Source organism: Felis catus, chromosome E1 (genome assembly GCF_018350175.1).
Source record: "Felis catus isolate Fca126 chromosome E1, F.catus_Fca126_mat1.0, whole genome shotgun sequence".
NCBI lineage: Eukaryota > Metazoa > Chordata > Mammalia > Carnivora > Felidae > Felis > Felis catus.
Genome location: NC_058381.1, coordinates 2646526 through 2659876, shown reverse-complemented (window position 1 = coordinate 2659876; position 13351 = coordinate 2646526). Strand labels below are relative to the sequence as shown.

The 13351-nt window shown below is 60.2% G+C and overlaps 1 protein-coding gene and 1 long non-coding RNA gene across 3 annotated transcripts in view; one reads left to right on the top strand and one right to left on the bottom strand.

Annotated features, from left to right (window-relative positions):
- Window positions 1-353: 353 nt before the first annotated feature.
- The window catches only part of DNAH2 (dynein axonemal heavy chain 2), a 92650-nt gene continuing 79652 nt past the window's right edge, over window positions 354-13351 (bottom strand). Inside the window, 16 exon segments of the mRNA XM_045045382.1 lie at window positions 354-710; window positions 833-983; window positions 1144-1218; window positions 1323-1499; window positions 1983-2097; window positions 2212-2363; window positions 2453-2681; window positions 2948-3132; window positions 3294-3485; window positions 8513-8703; window positions 8924-9107; window positions 9254-9402; window positions 9498-9684; window positions 11248-11374; window positions 12293-12492; window positions 13135-13279. Of these exon segments, the coding sequence (XP_044901317.1) occupies window positions 556-710; window positions 833-983; window positions 1144-1218; window positions 1323-1499; window positions 1983-2097; window positions 2212-2363; window positions 2453-2681; window positions 2948-3132; window positions 3294-3485; window positions 8513-8703; window positions 8924-9107; window positions 9254-9402; window positions 9498-9684; window positions 11248-11374; window positions 12293-12492; window positions 13135-13279 (2614 nt within the window). The 3' untranslated portion in view covers window positions 354-555.
- LOC123382132 lies at window positions 6966-13295 on the top strand. Of its 2 annotated transcripts, none has more exons than XR_006590069.1 (3): window positions 6966-7720; window positions 11609-12486; window positions 13183-13295. It is a non-coding gene; the product is annotated as an uncharacterized LOC123382132 (long non-coding RNA). The 2 variants fall into 2 exon arrangements; XR_006590068.1 differs by lacking the exon at window positions 6966-7720 and adding an exon at window positions 9684-11055.

Genomic DNA, 13351 nt, shown 5'->3' with positions numbered 1-13351 from the left:
TGCCGCTCGCCTCAGCGCACGTGCCCACGAACAGGATACCCGGTGCCGGGTGCCGGGTGCCACCTACTGGGTCCGGCCCCGATCCCTGCCGGACGAACCCCTATTCCATTCGGATCACGCGCGTTTCCCAAAATAAGCCCCGCCCCGCCCGCTCAAGTCCAGCCCCGAGATTTAGCCACACCCGGTTTAGGCCCCACAGCCCTGCCCCCTCGATCAAGGCCACACCTCCCTCTTCCCGAGCTCCTTTCCCAGACCAAAAGCAGTAGCTCGCAGGGGTTCGCTCCCTCTGTGAGATCCGGGCTCCCTCCCTCCCCAAACCCCCACCACCCCATTGAGAGGCTTAAGGCTTGTGGTTGCGGGTGTTTTCCTGCTCTGAGCTCCAAGACAATCCTTCCACCTTTATTAAAGGCTAGCCATCTCCAGGGCCCCATCCCGCGGCGCATTCAACCACGGCCAAGGCCAGAGTTAAGTCCAGCCCTGGTCCGAAGTGCACTATCAGTCTTGGCCCCTAGAGTCCCCGACCCTCCCTCAAGCGGGGAGGAAGAGGAGGCCTCCTCAGTTGTCCAGGCTCATGAGTAGAGCGGTGCCCCTCTTGATCCAGTGATCAGATGCCATGGTCCCGGACCGGAGGTCGATGCCAATGACGAAGGAGGCTCGGTCTGAGCTGCCTGCCCGGTTGGGATAGTAATAGCAGGGACAGGAGTACATGCCTGAGGGAAAGGAGAGGGGATGGGAGTCAGAGCGCTGGGGCCTCTGGGGGAGCAGGCACAGGTGTGGGGGGAGGGGCGGGGCAGAGGAGGGGTTGGGATCCAAACTCGGGGCGCCACCCCACCCTTGGCGCTCTTCTTTCGGCTTTCTGCCGGCCTGAAGTGGATGGTGGGCATGAGGCAGACGAGCTGCATGGGGTCCGCCTCCACCAGGCAGGAGTTCTTCCAGTCCCAGCCGGCGCCCTCCAGGTACAGGCCCCGGACCCACACGCCGTCCTGGGAAGACACGGGGAGAAGTCTGGACCCGAGGCTGCCGGCACCCCTGGCCTCCGGCCTCCCTTCTCCCTTGCCAACCAGCTGTTTCCCCCCTTTGCTCCCAGCGCCCTCCTCCACCAGACCCGCCTTTGCTCCCAGTCGGAGCACACCTGGCTCCCACCTTGGGTGGGTACACGAGGTTGCTGTCATCCACGGTGGAAACAATAAACTCCCAGGAGAGGCTGTCCACCGAAATCTGGGGATGCAAGGCGAGAATAAGGGAGGACCCCCAGAGAGGAGCGAGCCCAGGTGGCCAGCAACCCCCCCCCCCGCCCCCGTCACACTTAGCATGTGGCCCACGTTATTTTGGCGAGCTGAGGCCTGCAGCACGGCGGTGAGGAAGCCGGTGGGGAAGGTGAAGCCGGACAGCCAGAAGATCACGGGAGGCCGGGCCCGGCTGGCCCACAGCTCAAACTGCTCCACCCGTGTGGCCAAGTCCCGTGTCCACGAGGCCAGTGGCTTTTGTGAAGGATACGCCTGGGGGAGGGGGAGGGGGAGGCGGTGCGTGTGTACGCGTTCATTCGTTCACGCGTGCAAATCTTTACTTGGTGCGCTCGGGGCAGATAGGAGGAGATGTGGTGTCGGCCGGCCGGGTCCCCCGTTACGGCTGGCAAAGCTGTCTCCAAAAGCCCCCTCCCGGGAAAGAAGCATAAAGCGAGCGCTAGTTAACCACGCCAGCAACAGTGCTGTCCAGTTACCGTTAACGAAGCACCTACTGAGAGTTGCACACGGCACTAGGAATCCCTGACGCGTCTTCAGAGAGGTTAGTGGCTCGCCCTAAGTCCCTGAGTTAATGACCGCAAAGCCAGTCTGTGCACGGCAGAGCCGGCTTTCAGAGTTGACTCTGTCTGGCTCCAAACCCCAGGCTCCCTGGTTTTGCTCCTACAGCCGGGAGGCTGGGGGCACCGGGGCCAGAGGTCAGCTCACTGTCGCAGGAGGATCGACAGCTGGGTCACTTGCCTTCCCCCAGAGTGGCGGGACATGGGCGTCGAAGATGCAGTTGAAAATCTCTTCCAGGCTTGTAGACATGACGATGAGGCCCTGGATGCCTTTTTCTAGATCCGTCAGGGAAAACCTGGGCAGGGTGAGGTGGGAGCTTAGAGAAGGGCCTGGCAGAGCCATCTCAGGTGGGGGGCTGGGGGGGGCCTTTCCTCCCACCCCGTCCCCACCGAGCCCCTCTCCATCTCACAGGATGGTCTCCATAAGCTTGTTGTATCTCTGGATTTCCTGCAGAAGGACCACGTTGAGGGGGGAGGGGTCCGTGGCCAGCAGTTTCCGGGTCCCCTCATAGTCGATCATTTCAGGGATTTTCTGTTTCACATCTGCAGCCAGCTCGAGGACCTGACCCGGCAGGGGCTCTGAGTGGGGGGCCCCTCTCCTCCCCGCACCCCCACTCCCCCCCCCCAAACCCGGCATCCACCCCTGCCTACCTTCTCTTCTCGGCTCTGGCCTCCCGCCCTGGTGGGTGTAATCTGGGGTTGCAGGGACAGCAGAGTCTCAAAGAGAGTCCGCGCCTCAGTGATCTGGGAGGCCACATCCGCGTTGGGGTGCTGGCCAAAGGCCTCAGGGGGGTCCATGGTGGGCAACATGCTGATGTACTCCTTGTAAGAGGCCAGACTCCCATCTTTGGGGATGAAGTAAGTCTCCAGTGCTGACAACCTGGCGACCCACAGCATAATTCTCACCACGCTGTGGGCCACACTCTGGGCCTTCGGCGCCAGGCCAAGACCCTGGCCCCTCTGCAGGCGCGTGTGCCCCCTGCGTCCAGCTCCCTGCACCTGCTCCCCTCCCGACCCCACAAACCCCGCCTCCTCCCCCCGCCTCCTGGCCTCCCCTCCAACGCTCCCGCTCCCCGCAACCCCAGTCCTGCCACCTGGTCTGCCGGGTGTCCTCTGGCCCCCTGTTCGGCGCCACCTCCCCCTCACCGGTAGAAGGGGGTTGAGAGAGTCTGGTCACAGAAATAGTCGTTGATGTAGGTGGTGAGCAGCCGCCGGTCCCAGTCATCGGTGACGTGCCCGCCGTAGTTGACGCCGGCGATGAGGTACTTGAGGGCATCCCAGGGTGTCTCCTCGTACTCCTCCAGGTAGAGACTCAGCAAGTTCTCCGACACCTGTGCGTGGTCCCAGCCCCCACCCCCACCCCCACACACAGTTAGGGGAGGAACTTCCCTCGGCGGCAGGGGGCGGGGCGGGGGGGGGGAGGGGGAGGAGCCGCAAGGCGGGAAGTGTAAGGAGGGGGCGCTGGGATGCCGGGCCCCCTGCTAGCACAAACCTCAAAGTCAGAGTCATTGAAGCCGTAGACGATGTTCCAGCCGAGCTGCAGGAACTTTTTGCGCTCCAGCAACACGGAATGGAAGAAGCAGAGGGCAAACAGAAGCTTCTTATACTTGGCGGGTTTGGAGCAGCGGGCAAACTGCGATTCCGTCATCAGCTGGTAGAGGCGCGTCATGTTGGCCTTTAGGCCCTGGGGACAGTGCAGCGCGGAGGTGGGGTGACGTGCATCGTGCCAAGCCCTGCCAGTAGCACCGCCACAGTTGTGGAGGCTGCTTACTGCACAAGGGCACTGGCCCAAGAGGTCAGTGAGGGCTGCAGGGCGGCCCTTGACCCGCGCGCCAGGATGTGCACTGATCCACAGGACTGGGTGGGTGCCTTTCTCTAACTTGCACGCGGGCACTGTGTGGGCTACTGGGAGCTCTGCCTCCTTGTCCCCCCACTTTTGATCCTCTCAGCCATGACGTTCTCGACGGCGGGCAGGCCGGCTCGATTTGGGAATACCAGAAAACACGAGGACCTATCCGTGCAACTATTAACGGACAAAAACGTACACCATTAGGTACAGAGGTTCAGTGTAGACTAGAGGAGCCGTAGTGTATCATCGAGGAGGGGCATGCCACGTGATAGATTTATCAGGCTTCGAGAACAGGTCGGGATTTGGACCAAGTCTCACAAACGGGAAGGAGGTCACCAGGCTGAAGAGGAGGACATGGGTCTCCTGGAGATGGAAAGAATTGAGGGAATAAAGGCACAAAGGGGAGAATAAGTAAGGAGATGGGTTGAACTGAAGTCAAGCTCGAGGACTCAGGTGGGGTCAGAAGGGCCGTGGTTCACCAGGAGTCGCGGGGCCGCTTTCTGTCTCGAGTACTACCGCAACAGGTTGAAACGGTGCTTTAAGAAGCCCCGTCTATGAGGGACAGAATGGAGTCGGGACAATATGTAAGCGAGAATATTGTCGTTTAGAACATCAAAATATGTAACGTGTCTAGGAATAAGTCCGGTAAAAATGTACAAATCTTCATAGAGAGAATGACAAAACTTTATTGAAAGAAAGATTACGTGGAGAGACACGTACTATGATCGTGGATTGGGAGGCTCGATCTACTCAAGACGTTGGTTTCCTGCAAAGTGATCCACAGGGTTTTGTTTGTGGAGCTTGACAAGCTGATTCCAACATTTCTGCTGGAGAATCAGGCCATGGCATAGCCTGAAGAAGAACGAGGTAAAGAGACTTGCCTCGCCGGCTATCACGCATCATCATGGAGCCAAACAGGAACCGAGACGGTACCTACTGACCTGAATATAAACCACCTGACCGGTGAACAGAGATAAAGGGCCCAGAAACCTAGGAGTGTGTAAAGGGGAGTTAAGGCCTGGCAGGCATCGAACGTCGCAAGGGTGATGGTGGGCTATTTGATGATGGTACTGGGAGAATGGGTTATCTACGTGGGGGGCTGGGGGGCAACGAAATCAGACTTCCACCTCATTCCACACTCACAAGGATCCGTCTCAAGTGGTTAAGACACATGAATGTGAGAGTCAGGGTATAAAACTCTTTCTTTTTATGTTTGTTTATTTTTGAGAGGAAGAGAGAGTGAGCGAGCAGGGGAAGGACAGAGAGAGAGACAGAGACACACACAGAATCCGAAGCAGGCTCCAGGCTCTGAGCTCTCGGCACAGAGCCCGATGTGGGGCTCGAACTCACAAACCGTGAGGTCATGACCTGAGCCGAGGTCGGACGCTTAACCGACGGAGCCGCCCAGGTGCCCCTATAAAACGGTTTTGAAGACAAGGGAGTGCCTTTACAACCTCGCAGTGAGCAAAGATTTCTTGAACGAGACCTAGGAGCACAAGCCATAAAGAAGAGCTAAATTCCATCTCATACAAATTGAGGATCTCTATTCACCAATAATAACAGTTAACCAGAGCGGGGGAGAAAAAAAGACAACCCGCAAAACACAAAGCGGACGAAGGATTAGGTTGTGGAGCATATGAGGAACCGTGAAACAAGCAGCGTGAATCAATGTCAAGTACCCAGCGCTGAATGGAAGAAGCAAGGCGCAGATGAATGTGTGTGGTAGCCAGACGCACCTTGAGAAAAGTGGCTGCAGCCGAGTGGGGGGGGCGGTGGGAATGGGAATCATCTTTCTTACACAGGAAGATGGGCACACAGGTGTGTATTGAGTTGGGATCCAGGGGGGCGCCTGGGTGGCTCAGTCGGTTGAGCATCCGACTTCGGCTCAGGTCAGGATCTCATAGTTGCTGGGTTCAAGCCCCACGTGGGGCTCTGTCGGGCTCTGTGCTGACAGCTCGGAGCCTGCTTCAGATCCTGTGTCTCCCTCTCTCTCTTCTCTCTGCCCCTCCTCCGCTCACACTCTGTCTCTCAAAACTAAATAAAGATGTTTAAAATGTTTTTAAAAATGAATGGGGATCCTTTATATCTTTGCATATATTTTAGAATTTTTTTTTTTTGAGAGAGAGGGTGCAAACAGGTGTAGGGGAGAGGGGTGGAGGGAGGGAGGGTGGGAGGGAGAGAGAGAATCCCAAGCAGGCCCTACGCTCAGCGCGGAGCCTGATGCGGGGCTTGATCCCTTGACTCTGGGATCGTGATCGGAGCTGAAATCAAGAGTCGGACGCTCAACGCACCGAGCCACCCAGGCACCCCCTCTTGTATTTTATACTCTTTTGTATCTGCTTAATATTTAATGAAAAGGAAAGGACTAGAAGGCAGGCAGTGATCCAACCAAGAATACCACTCCAGAATCGCACCCAAACCGGCGACTGGGGGCTGTGGTCATGGGGACCTTCTTACTTGTAAGACTCGAATGAGCCACCGTCCCCTTGACTATTGGGACTGCTTTCGTGTATCCCGATGCAAACACTGGCCTCTTTCACAGGACAACAAAATTGCAATACCTGACCTAGAACAGATCCTGTGCTGGGGGAGAATTTTAAAAAGGACATGACCGGGTCCTTTACCACAATTGGAATATATGATAGATTGGGTTCAAACGCTCTATCCGTTTATTGAGGTTGGGCAGCTGTGCTGTAGTGTGTATTGAAAAAAAAAAAAATCCTTCTCAGGATTGAGCCCTTTATGCCAAAATACACTGAAGTATTAGTGGGAAAAGACCATGATGTCTTTCCCAGTTTACTCTCGGCGTTCGGAGAAAGCATGTGTGCGTGGAGACGCGGAGAGAAATCAAATGATAAGGCCGGTGAGGCAAAATGTTAACAATGGAAGAGTCTGGGTAACGAGTCCACGGGTGTGAGGCTGTGAGGACATAGTGTTTGTGTTCTTCTTCTTCTGTTTTTGTTTGTTTGTTTGTTTTAAGTAGGCTCCAGGCCCAATGTGGGGCTTGAACTCAACACCCTGAGATCAAGGGTCACACTCTCTGCCAACGGAGCCAGCCAGGAACCCTAGAGTAGTCTTGTTCTTACAACTCTTGCGTAAGTTTCCAATGATTTCCAAGTAAAACATTTAAAAATAGTGCCCTCTTCGCTACCGAGAGAAATCCTGTTGCAAACAAGTATGCCGTGAACGTTCGGCCTTCCCTGAAGCTCTGGCTCACGCCCAGAGGTTCTGCAGACCCCGGGTGGCGAGGACAAATCTCCCCTGGGTGGAGCCAGGACGAGCCTCCCCTCCCCCCTCCCCCCCCCCTCCCAGGCCGCCCCCAGATTCCAGGTGGCCTCCACCTTCTTATGCGGCCAGAAGTAGCACCGGCCTCCGCTCTGACACACCTGTGCCCCTCGCGGGGCGCTCGGCCAACAGGGGGCCCTCTAGCCACCAAGGCATACACCTTTCTTGGAAAGCAAAAAGAGGTTCTTCGAAAAACGGAGGCGCCGCTAACGGAACTGGGCCGAGGAGATCATCTGCGGTGGCGGGCTGGCCACTTGCTCCGAGAGTACGGGATTTATGGCTCTGGCATGCCAGGAGGAAACGCCTCGTTGCCAGATGGAACTCAGACCCGGGAGTGCGTTTGCTTCCCCGGGGCCAGAGACAAGGACCGGGCAGGATCAGGAAGAGGACAATTTCTCCATCGAGTTGTGAAAGGGGGAAACGGAGAATGAGCCAAGTTGGAGGTCAAGGACCAAGCCTGGAGATACGATCAGAGGCCAAGAGGAAAAGGAAACACAGGCGTGATAAGTGATGTGGCGGGAGACAGAGGGAGAACCCCAAGCGCGTGTCAGGGAAAGGGTGGGGGGACAGTTCACTGTGTCAACTGCCCCAAGGCAGGCGAGGAGGATTTACATGATGAAAGACGTGTGTCCAGACTTACTGGTTGAGTACCTATTATGTACAGGTGCTAGTCACAAGGTGATCAAGACAGAGAGAGAGAGAGAGACAAAAGATGCGTCCTCTGGCCTCGCGGAGTTTCCAGTCTAGAGAAGACAGCAGGCATTCGTCAGAACCAAACTCTCACGGTAAAAGGACCAGCAGGAAGGTTCTATGAGAGTGTATCACTGGGATGCTGAGCTCAACGAGGAGGGCCGAGGCCTGAAGGGGCGAAGGAGGGGGCGGCGGGGTGGGTGTGGGGGTGCCCGGCAGCTTGTGCGGAAGCCTTGGGGCAGGACGGTGCAGAGTCTGGAGGAAGAGGAACAAGATATTTTAAGAATTGAGGGGTGGAGCGAAGAGAGGGAAGGGAGAAGGGGTAGGTGGGGCCCAGAGGCACAGGGCGGGGGGAGGGGGCTCACAGGCCGGGTCAGCAAGGGTTTCCGTCTTGACTAAAAGCAGTGGCGTAAGCAGAGGTGAACAGGGGGGGACACAGGAACGTGATCGGTGTGGCTGCATTCAGTGGTGACCTCCGGGCTGGAGAAAAACATTTCAGCAGAGCTGGAGGGAGAAGGGCCGGAAGCCGGGGCCACCGGGGAGAGGTGGAAGGAAATGCTGGGAGGCAGGAAGGTCCTGTGGACTAGCTGTTCACTCTTCTGTGCCTCAGTTTCCTCTCTGTAAAATGGGGGCGACGGTACCTACCCGATAGGGCGCGTGTGTTCTAAACGAATTTGGTAAAGGGACGATGCCGGGCACGGGTAAGAGGCTAGCGGTGTTAGAGATTACCGCTCTGTGCTAAGAGCCTGGCGCACGGAGGGAAGAGGCGAGGGGGGGGATCTCTGGAGAGGGGAGCAGAGCCCGAAGGCCAGGCGGCTGTTAAGGCTGGGCCTCCCGCTGGCGCCGGCCGCAAGAGAGCCGGGCCGGCAGCGCGGCCGGCGCCGTACCTTTGGCGGTTCCGTGGTCATCTTGATGCCGGCCTGCAGGACGGAGATGGGGAAGTCCGGGTGGGGGCTGGAGCTGAGCCAGAGGCGGAAGGAAGGGTGAGGTTCTTCCACCTGCAGCCGCTCTACCAGCTTGTCCAGGTTGGGCATCCAAGACAGCGACAGGTGGCAGTTAGCTAGGAACACCCAGTGTCCTGCAAGGGGGCACTGGATTCAGTGGGAGCCCTTCCCCGAGCCCCGCGTGTCCCCACGCGTCGCCCCCGATTCCGCGCGCGTGGGGGGGGGGAGAAGGGGTCCCGGGGGCCCTCTGGAGAAGTGGGGGCTGCGGTCACGGTAGCGTGAGGGAGGCCGGGGCTTCCAGGGAGTAAGGCGCGCACCAGGGACGGGGGTGGGGGAGCAGGACGGGACACTGACCCTGAAGGACCCCCTCTCGCAGGAGCCGGGCGGCAATGGGGGCCTGGCCCTGGCCCAGGGACAGGGCGTGGAAACGCTGGGCCATGCCCATGTGCTCCGCCAGCTGGAGCAGGGCGCCGGAGGGGTCCACACCGGGAGACAGGATGAACACCAGCGGGGTGCGTGGGGTCGAATCCTCCAGAACCTGCCAGAAGCACGGGGTGTGAGAAGGCCACGTGAGGCGGGGTCGGGGGAGCGGGGACTGCCCAGGAGCAGAGGTTGGGGGCACCGCAGAGCGAGGCAGGAAGGACCGGGGGTGCGGGGGGGCAAGGAGGAAACCAAGCCACTGACCAGTTTCATGTTGAGCACGGGCGGCTCCACGAAGCGGGAGCCGAGGTTGGAGACGATGAACGAGGCGACACAGAAGGCCACGCGGTCCTGGCGCAGGGAGCGCACAATCAGCATTCGCTGCATCTCGTTGCAGGCGTTTTCCCACTCGCCTGGGGACGGAGAGGGCCGGGAAGCAGACGCTCGCTCGGAGGGGACGGGGACAGGGACAGGGAACGAGGGGAAGGGCCCGGCGGGGAGGGGGCACCTGGCAGCATGGCCTTCTCCGGGGTGGCGCTGGTATACCACAGGTGCCAGTCACGAGGGTATTGCTCGAAGGAGTTCATGAGCCCGTGGAAGTTGGTCAGTTTGTCCAGCTCTGTGATGTTGTCCCAGTAGGCGTCGGCGAGCCAGCTCGTACACGGGTTATCCATCTGGCCCTCGCGATCCAGGACCTGGGCAAGGAGAGAGGAGGGAGGGGACTGACCGGAACCCCTCCAAAGCATTTAATGATGAGGCAGCCGAGACCCTGCCTCGGGCACCACGAGGAAAGGACTATGGGAGTCCCAGAGGCACTGGGCTCCGCCCGGACTGGGGAAGTCAGTTGGAGGGGGGGTGGGGGGGACGGGGCAGGGTCTCCCCGGCACCCAGCGGACACCTCACGGTGCAAATTTGGGGAGCTGGCGCCCTCTGCTGGCGTCCTGGTGACACTGTCTCTCGCCCTAATGACCTCGCCCTGCAGAAAGGCCCCTTGCCTTCTTCACCCCCTTCAGCAGATACTCACTGCTCACCCACTGTGTGTTCTGAGCACTGGGATGCGGCGCTGAATATAAAGGGCACATATCTCTGCCCCTGAGGGGCTTCTTTTCCACCATGGGAGGGCAGACGATGAGCCAAAGACATAAACGATTAAGTTATCCAGTGCTAGGTGAAGATGGCAAGGTCGCGCCAGAGTAGAATGAGCTAAACAGCATACAAAAGATTGGGAGTTCTGGGGGCAGTTTGAAGTATTAAATAGGAAAGTCAAGGAGGTCTCGGGGAGGCGCAGTCTGAGTCCAGCGTTAAAGTTGGTGAGTGGGAGCTGTGGGCGCACCTGTGGCAGAAGGGACAGCGAATGCGGGAGCCCTGGGGGGGGGAGGGCAGGGCAGGCCATGGGAGGTGACACCAGGGAGGTGGGCACGCTGACAGACTGGGGGTGGGGAGCATTGGGAGCCTCTTAGTTATTGGTAACCCGGATGAGAGGAGAAGCGCCCGGCATTGTCCAGGAGGGTGGAGAGAGGCCAGCCCAGGAAACGTGGTGTCACCGTCTGGCAGGTGTTTTTAAATTTGTTTTTAAAGTTTATTCATTTTTGAGAGAGAGAGAGAGAGAGAGAATGAGCAGAGGAGGGGCAGAGAGAGAGGGAGACACAGAATCCGAAGCAGGCTCCAGGCTCCTAGCTGTCAGCACAGAGCCCGATGCGGGGCTTGAACCCACGGACTGTGAGATCATGACCTGAGCCGAAGTCGGACGCTTAACTGACTGAGCCACCCAGGCACCCCTGTCTGGCAGTTCTAAGGGCCTAATGGATTTAAAGGGAGTCCATTCGGTGTGGGAGTGTTTTTCTCCAGCTAGGCCCAGGCTCCTGGGCCACACAGGAACAGGAGAGCAAGATCCAGCCAGAGTGGTGGTTTCGCCAAACAAAAGCGATACGGGACTGGGCACTGAGGGTGCCTGCCGGGGGGGGGGGGGGGAGCATGTAACGGTGACCAGGGAACCCAGGCCGGGAAAGGAGGGGCTTGAGCAGCAGTGAAAGAGGCGAGAGACCACACCTGTCAGCGGGTCACAGGTAAGAGGGGCCCCAAGTCCTCACCTGTAATGTGAGAGCCCCCCCCCCCCCCGCATCCCCAGGGAGCCGGACACACCTGCTCCTGGCACTTTTCCTTGGCTCGCTCGCTGGAGCCTTGGGCCTGATGGTCCGGCCCGGAGTCCTGGTCATACATGTCCCCGTCCCCAACCTTGACGCCTCTGACCGACTCACCACACCCCCGCGGAGAAAGAAGTTGTACTCGTCCATGTTGAGCTTGCCAGAGGTCTCCAGGATTTTGGCACACATCTGGAAACTGAATAGTAGCTTGTGGCGCTCAAAAAGGGTGCGGCAGGTGTACCTGAGAGACGGGCACCCGGAGGGCGGAGGGGACAGGAAGCACAACGTGAATGGTTACTGAGTGCGGGTCCTACAATCGCGGAGCCTCACGCACAAGCAGGGCCTGAATCGGCATCTAGCCCAAACCTTTTGTCAACGGCCAAACCCTCAGGGACCTAGAGAGCTCACTGGTGGAACCCGTCATTCATTTCCATTAAACAACACACAGCATCGATTTGACCCCTACTCTGTGCAGGTCCTAAAGGCAGAGTCATCTCTGAGCCCCAGCCTCTGTCCTGGAGGAAGTCAGCTGAAGAGGGAGGACAGACAGAGAGCCCATCGATTAAGCGGTGATGTGATGGGTCCTGTACGGGGTGGCCGGGCCTCCGAGGGATGGCAGGGCAGGGGGCCCCCACTGGACAGTTTCTGAGAGGAGCCGCCCGGTGCAGGCGTGGAAGAGGAGGAGCAGGGAGGACTCCCGGGAGAGCTGGAGCATAAGCTAACGGGCCTTGGAGCAGCTGTGGGGAGCCGAGCAGGGACGGTCTGCAGAAAGATTCACAAGTGAACCCGCGGGGCTCAAGGCCTGGGTGGCCGGGAGGAGGGTGTGGGTGCTGGTCAGGGGCGAGGACCCTGAAGGAAGCAGGAGGACAAAGAGTGTGGTCCCCCACCCGCCCCCTACCCGGGACCAGGCCCCGCCCCAGCCTGCTGGATGTGGATCTGGATTTCACCGAGATTCCCAGTGCTGGCGGGGCACGTGGCCACTGGAGATGCGCCGGCAGCGTGGACCCTAGCAGATACGAGCACGGCTCAAGGAGCTCGTGCTCTGTCCCCACGGGGAGCAGGGGACAGGCCAGTGGCCGTGGCGCCGGGCAGCACTGGCGCGGGAGCGTCCTGGCAGATGCGGGGGAGGTGGGGGGCTCCGGAGGCGCGGGGCGCACACCTGTACACGGCGTAGGTGTGGTACTCGTTCAGGTAGTCGATGCGGTCCTCCAGCTTGTTGCTGCGGTGGCTCTTGTCGATGCTGAGGACGAAGAGGTTGATGTAGGCGTCCAGCGAGAACTGGTACATGGGGTCGATGCGGCCCATGTCGTTGAGCACGAAGAACAGAACCGACGCCCTCTGGGCACACGGGCGGTAAGCCTATGGAGGGGCAGAGTCAGGGCAGGGTGGCGGGGGAGCGACCACGGGGCTGGGGGTTGGGCGGGGGACAGGGTCAGGGCAGGGGCTGGGGGGGAGCGGCCACGGGGCTGGGGGGGTGGGCGGGGGACAGGGTCAGGGCAGGGGCTGGGGGGGGAGTGGCCACGGGGCTGGGGGGGTGGGCGGGGGACAGGGTCAGGGCAGGGGCTGGGGGGGAGCGGCCACGGGGCTGGGGGGGTGGGCGGGGGACAGGGTCAGGGCAGGGGCTGGGGGGGAGCGGCCACGGGGCTGGGGGGGTGGGCGGGGGACAGGGTCAGGGCAGGGGCTGGGGGGGAGCGGCCACGGGGCTGGGGGGGTGGGTGGGGGACAGGGTCAGGGCAGGGGCTGGGGGGGAGCGGCCACGGGGCTGGGGGGGTGGGCGGGGGACAGGGTCAGGGCAGGGGCTGGGGGGGAGCGGCCACGGGGCTGGGGGGTGGGTGGGGGACAGGGTCAGGGCAGGGGTGGTGGGGAGCGGCCACGGTGCTGGGTGGGGACAGAGTCAGGGCAGGGGTGGGGGGGAAGCGGCCACGGTGCTGACGGGAGTGGAATTGCCGGGGGGGGGGGGGTGGCCACGGGGCTGGGCGCGGAGCGAGGGGCGAGGCTCACCTCGCGGGCCAAGTCAATGTTGATCTCTGTGGTCTCGCTGGTCTCCAGCTGCTCGGTCACCTCGGTGGCGGTCATCTTGGAGGTACGAAGGGTGTTCACCAGCTGCACGTCGTCGAGCAGGGAGCCCGTGGCCTCATTCAGCAGCCTGAAGGGAAGCGCAGGTAGGCGGGCGGGGAGGTGGGGAGTCCTCCCGCCCCAGCCACCCACACCCGGGATT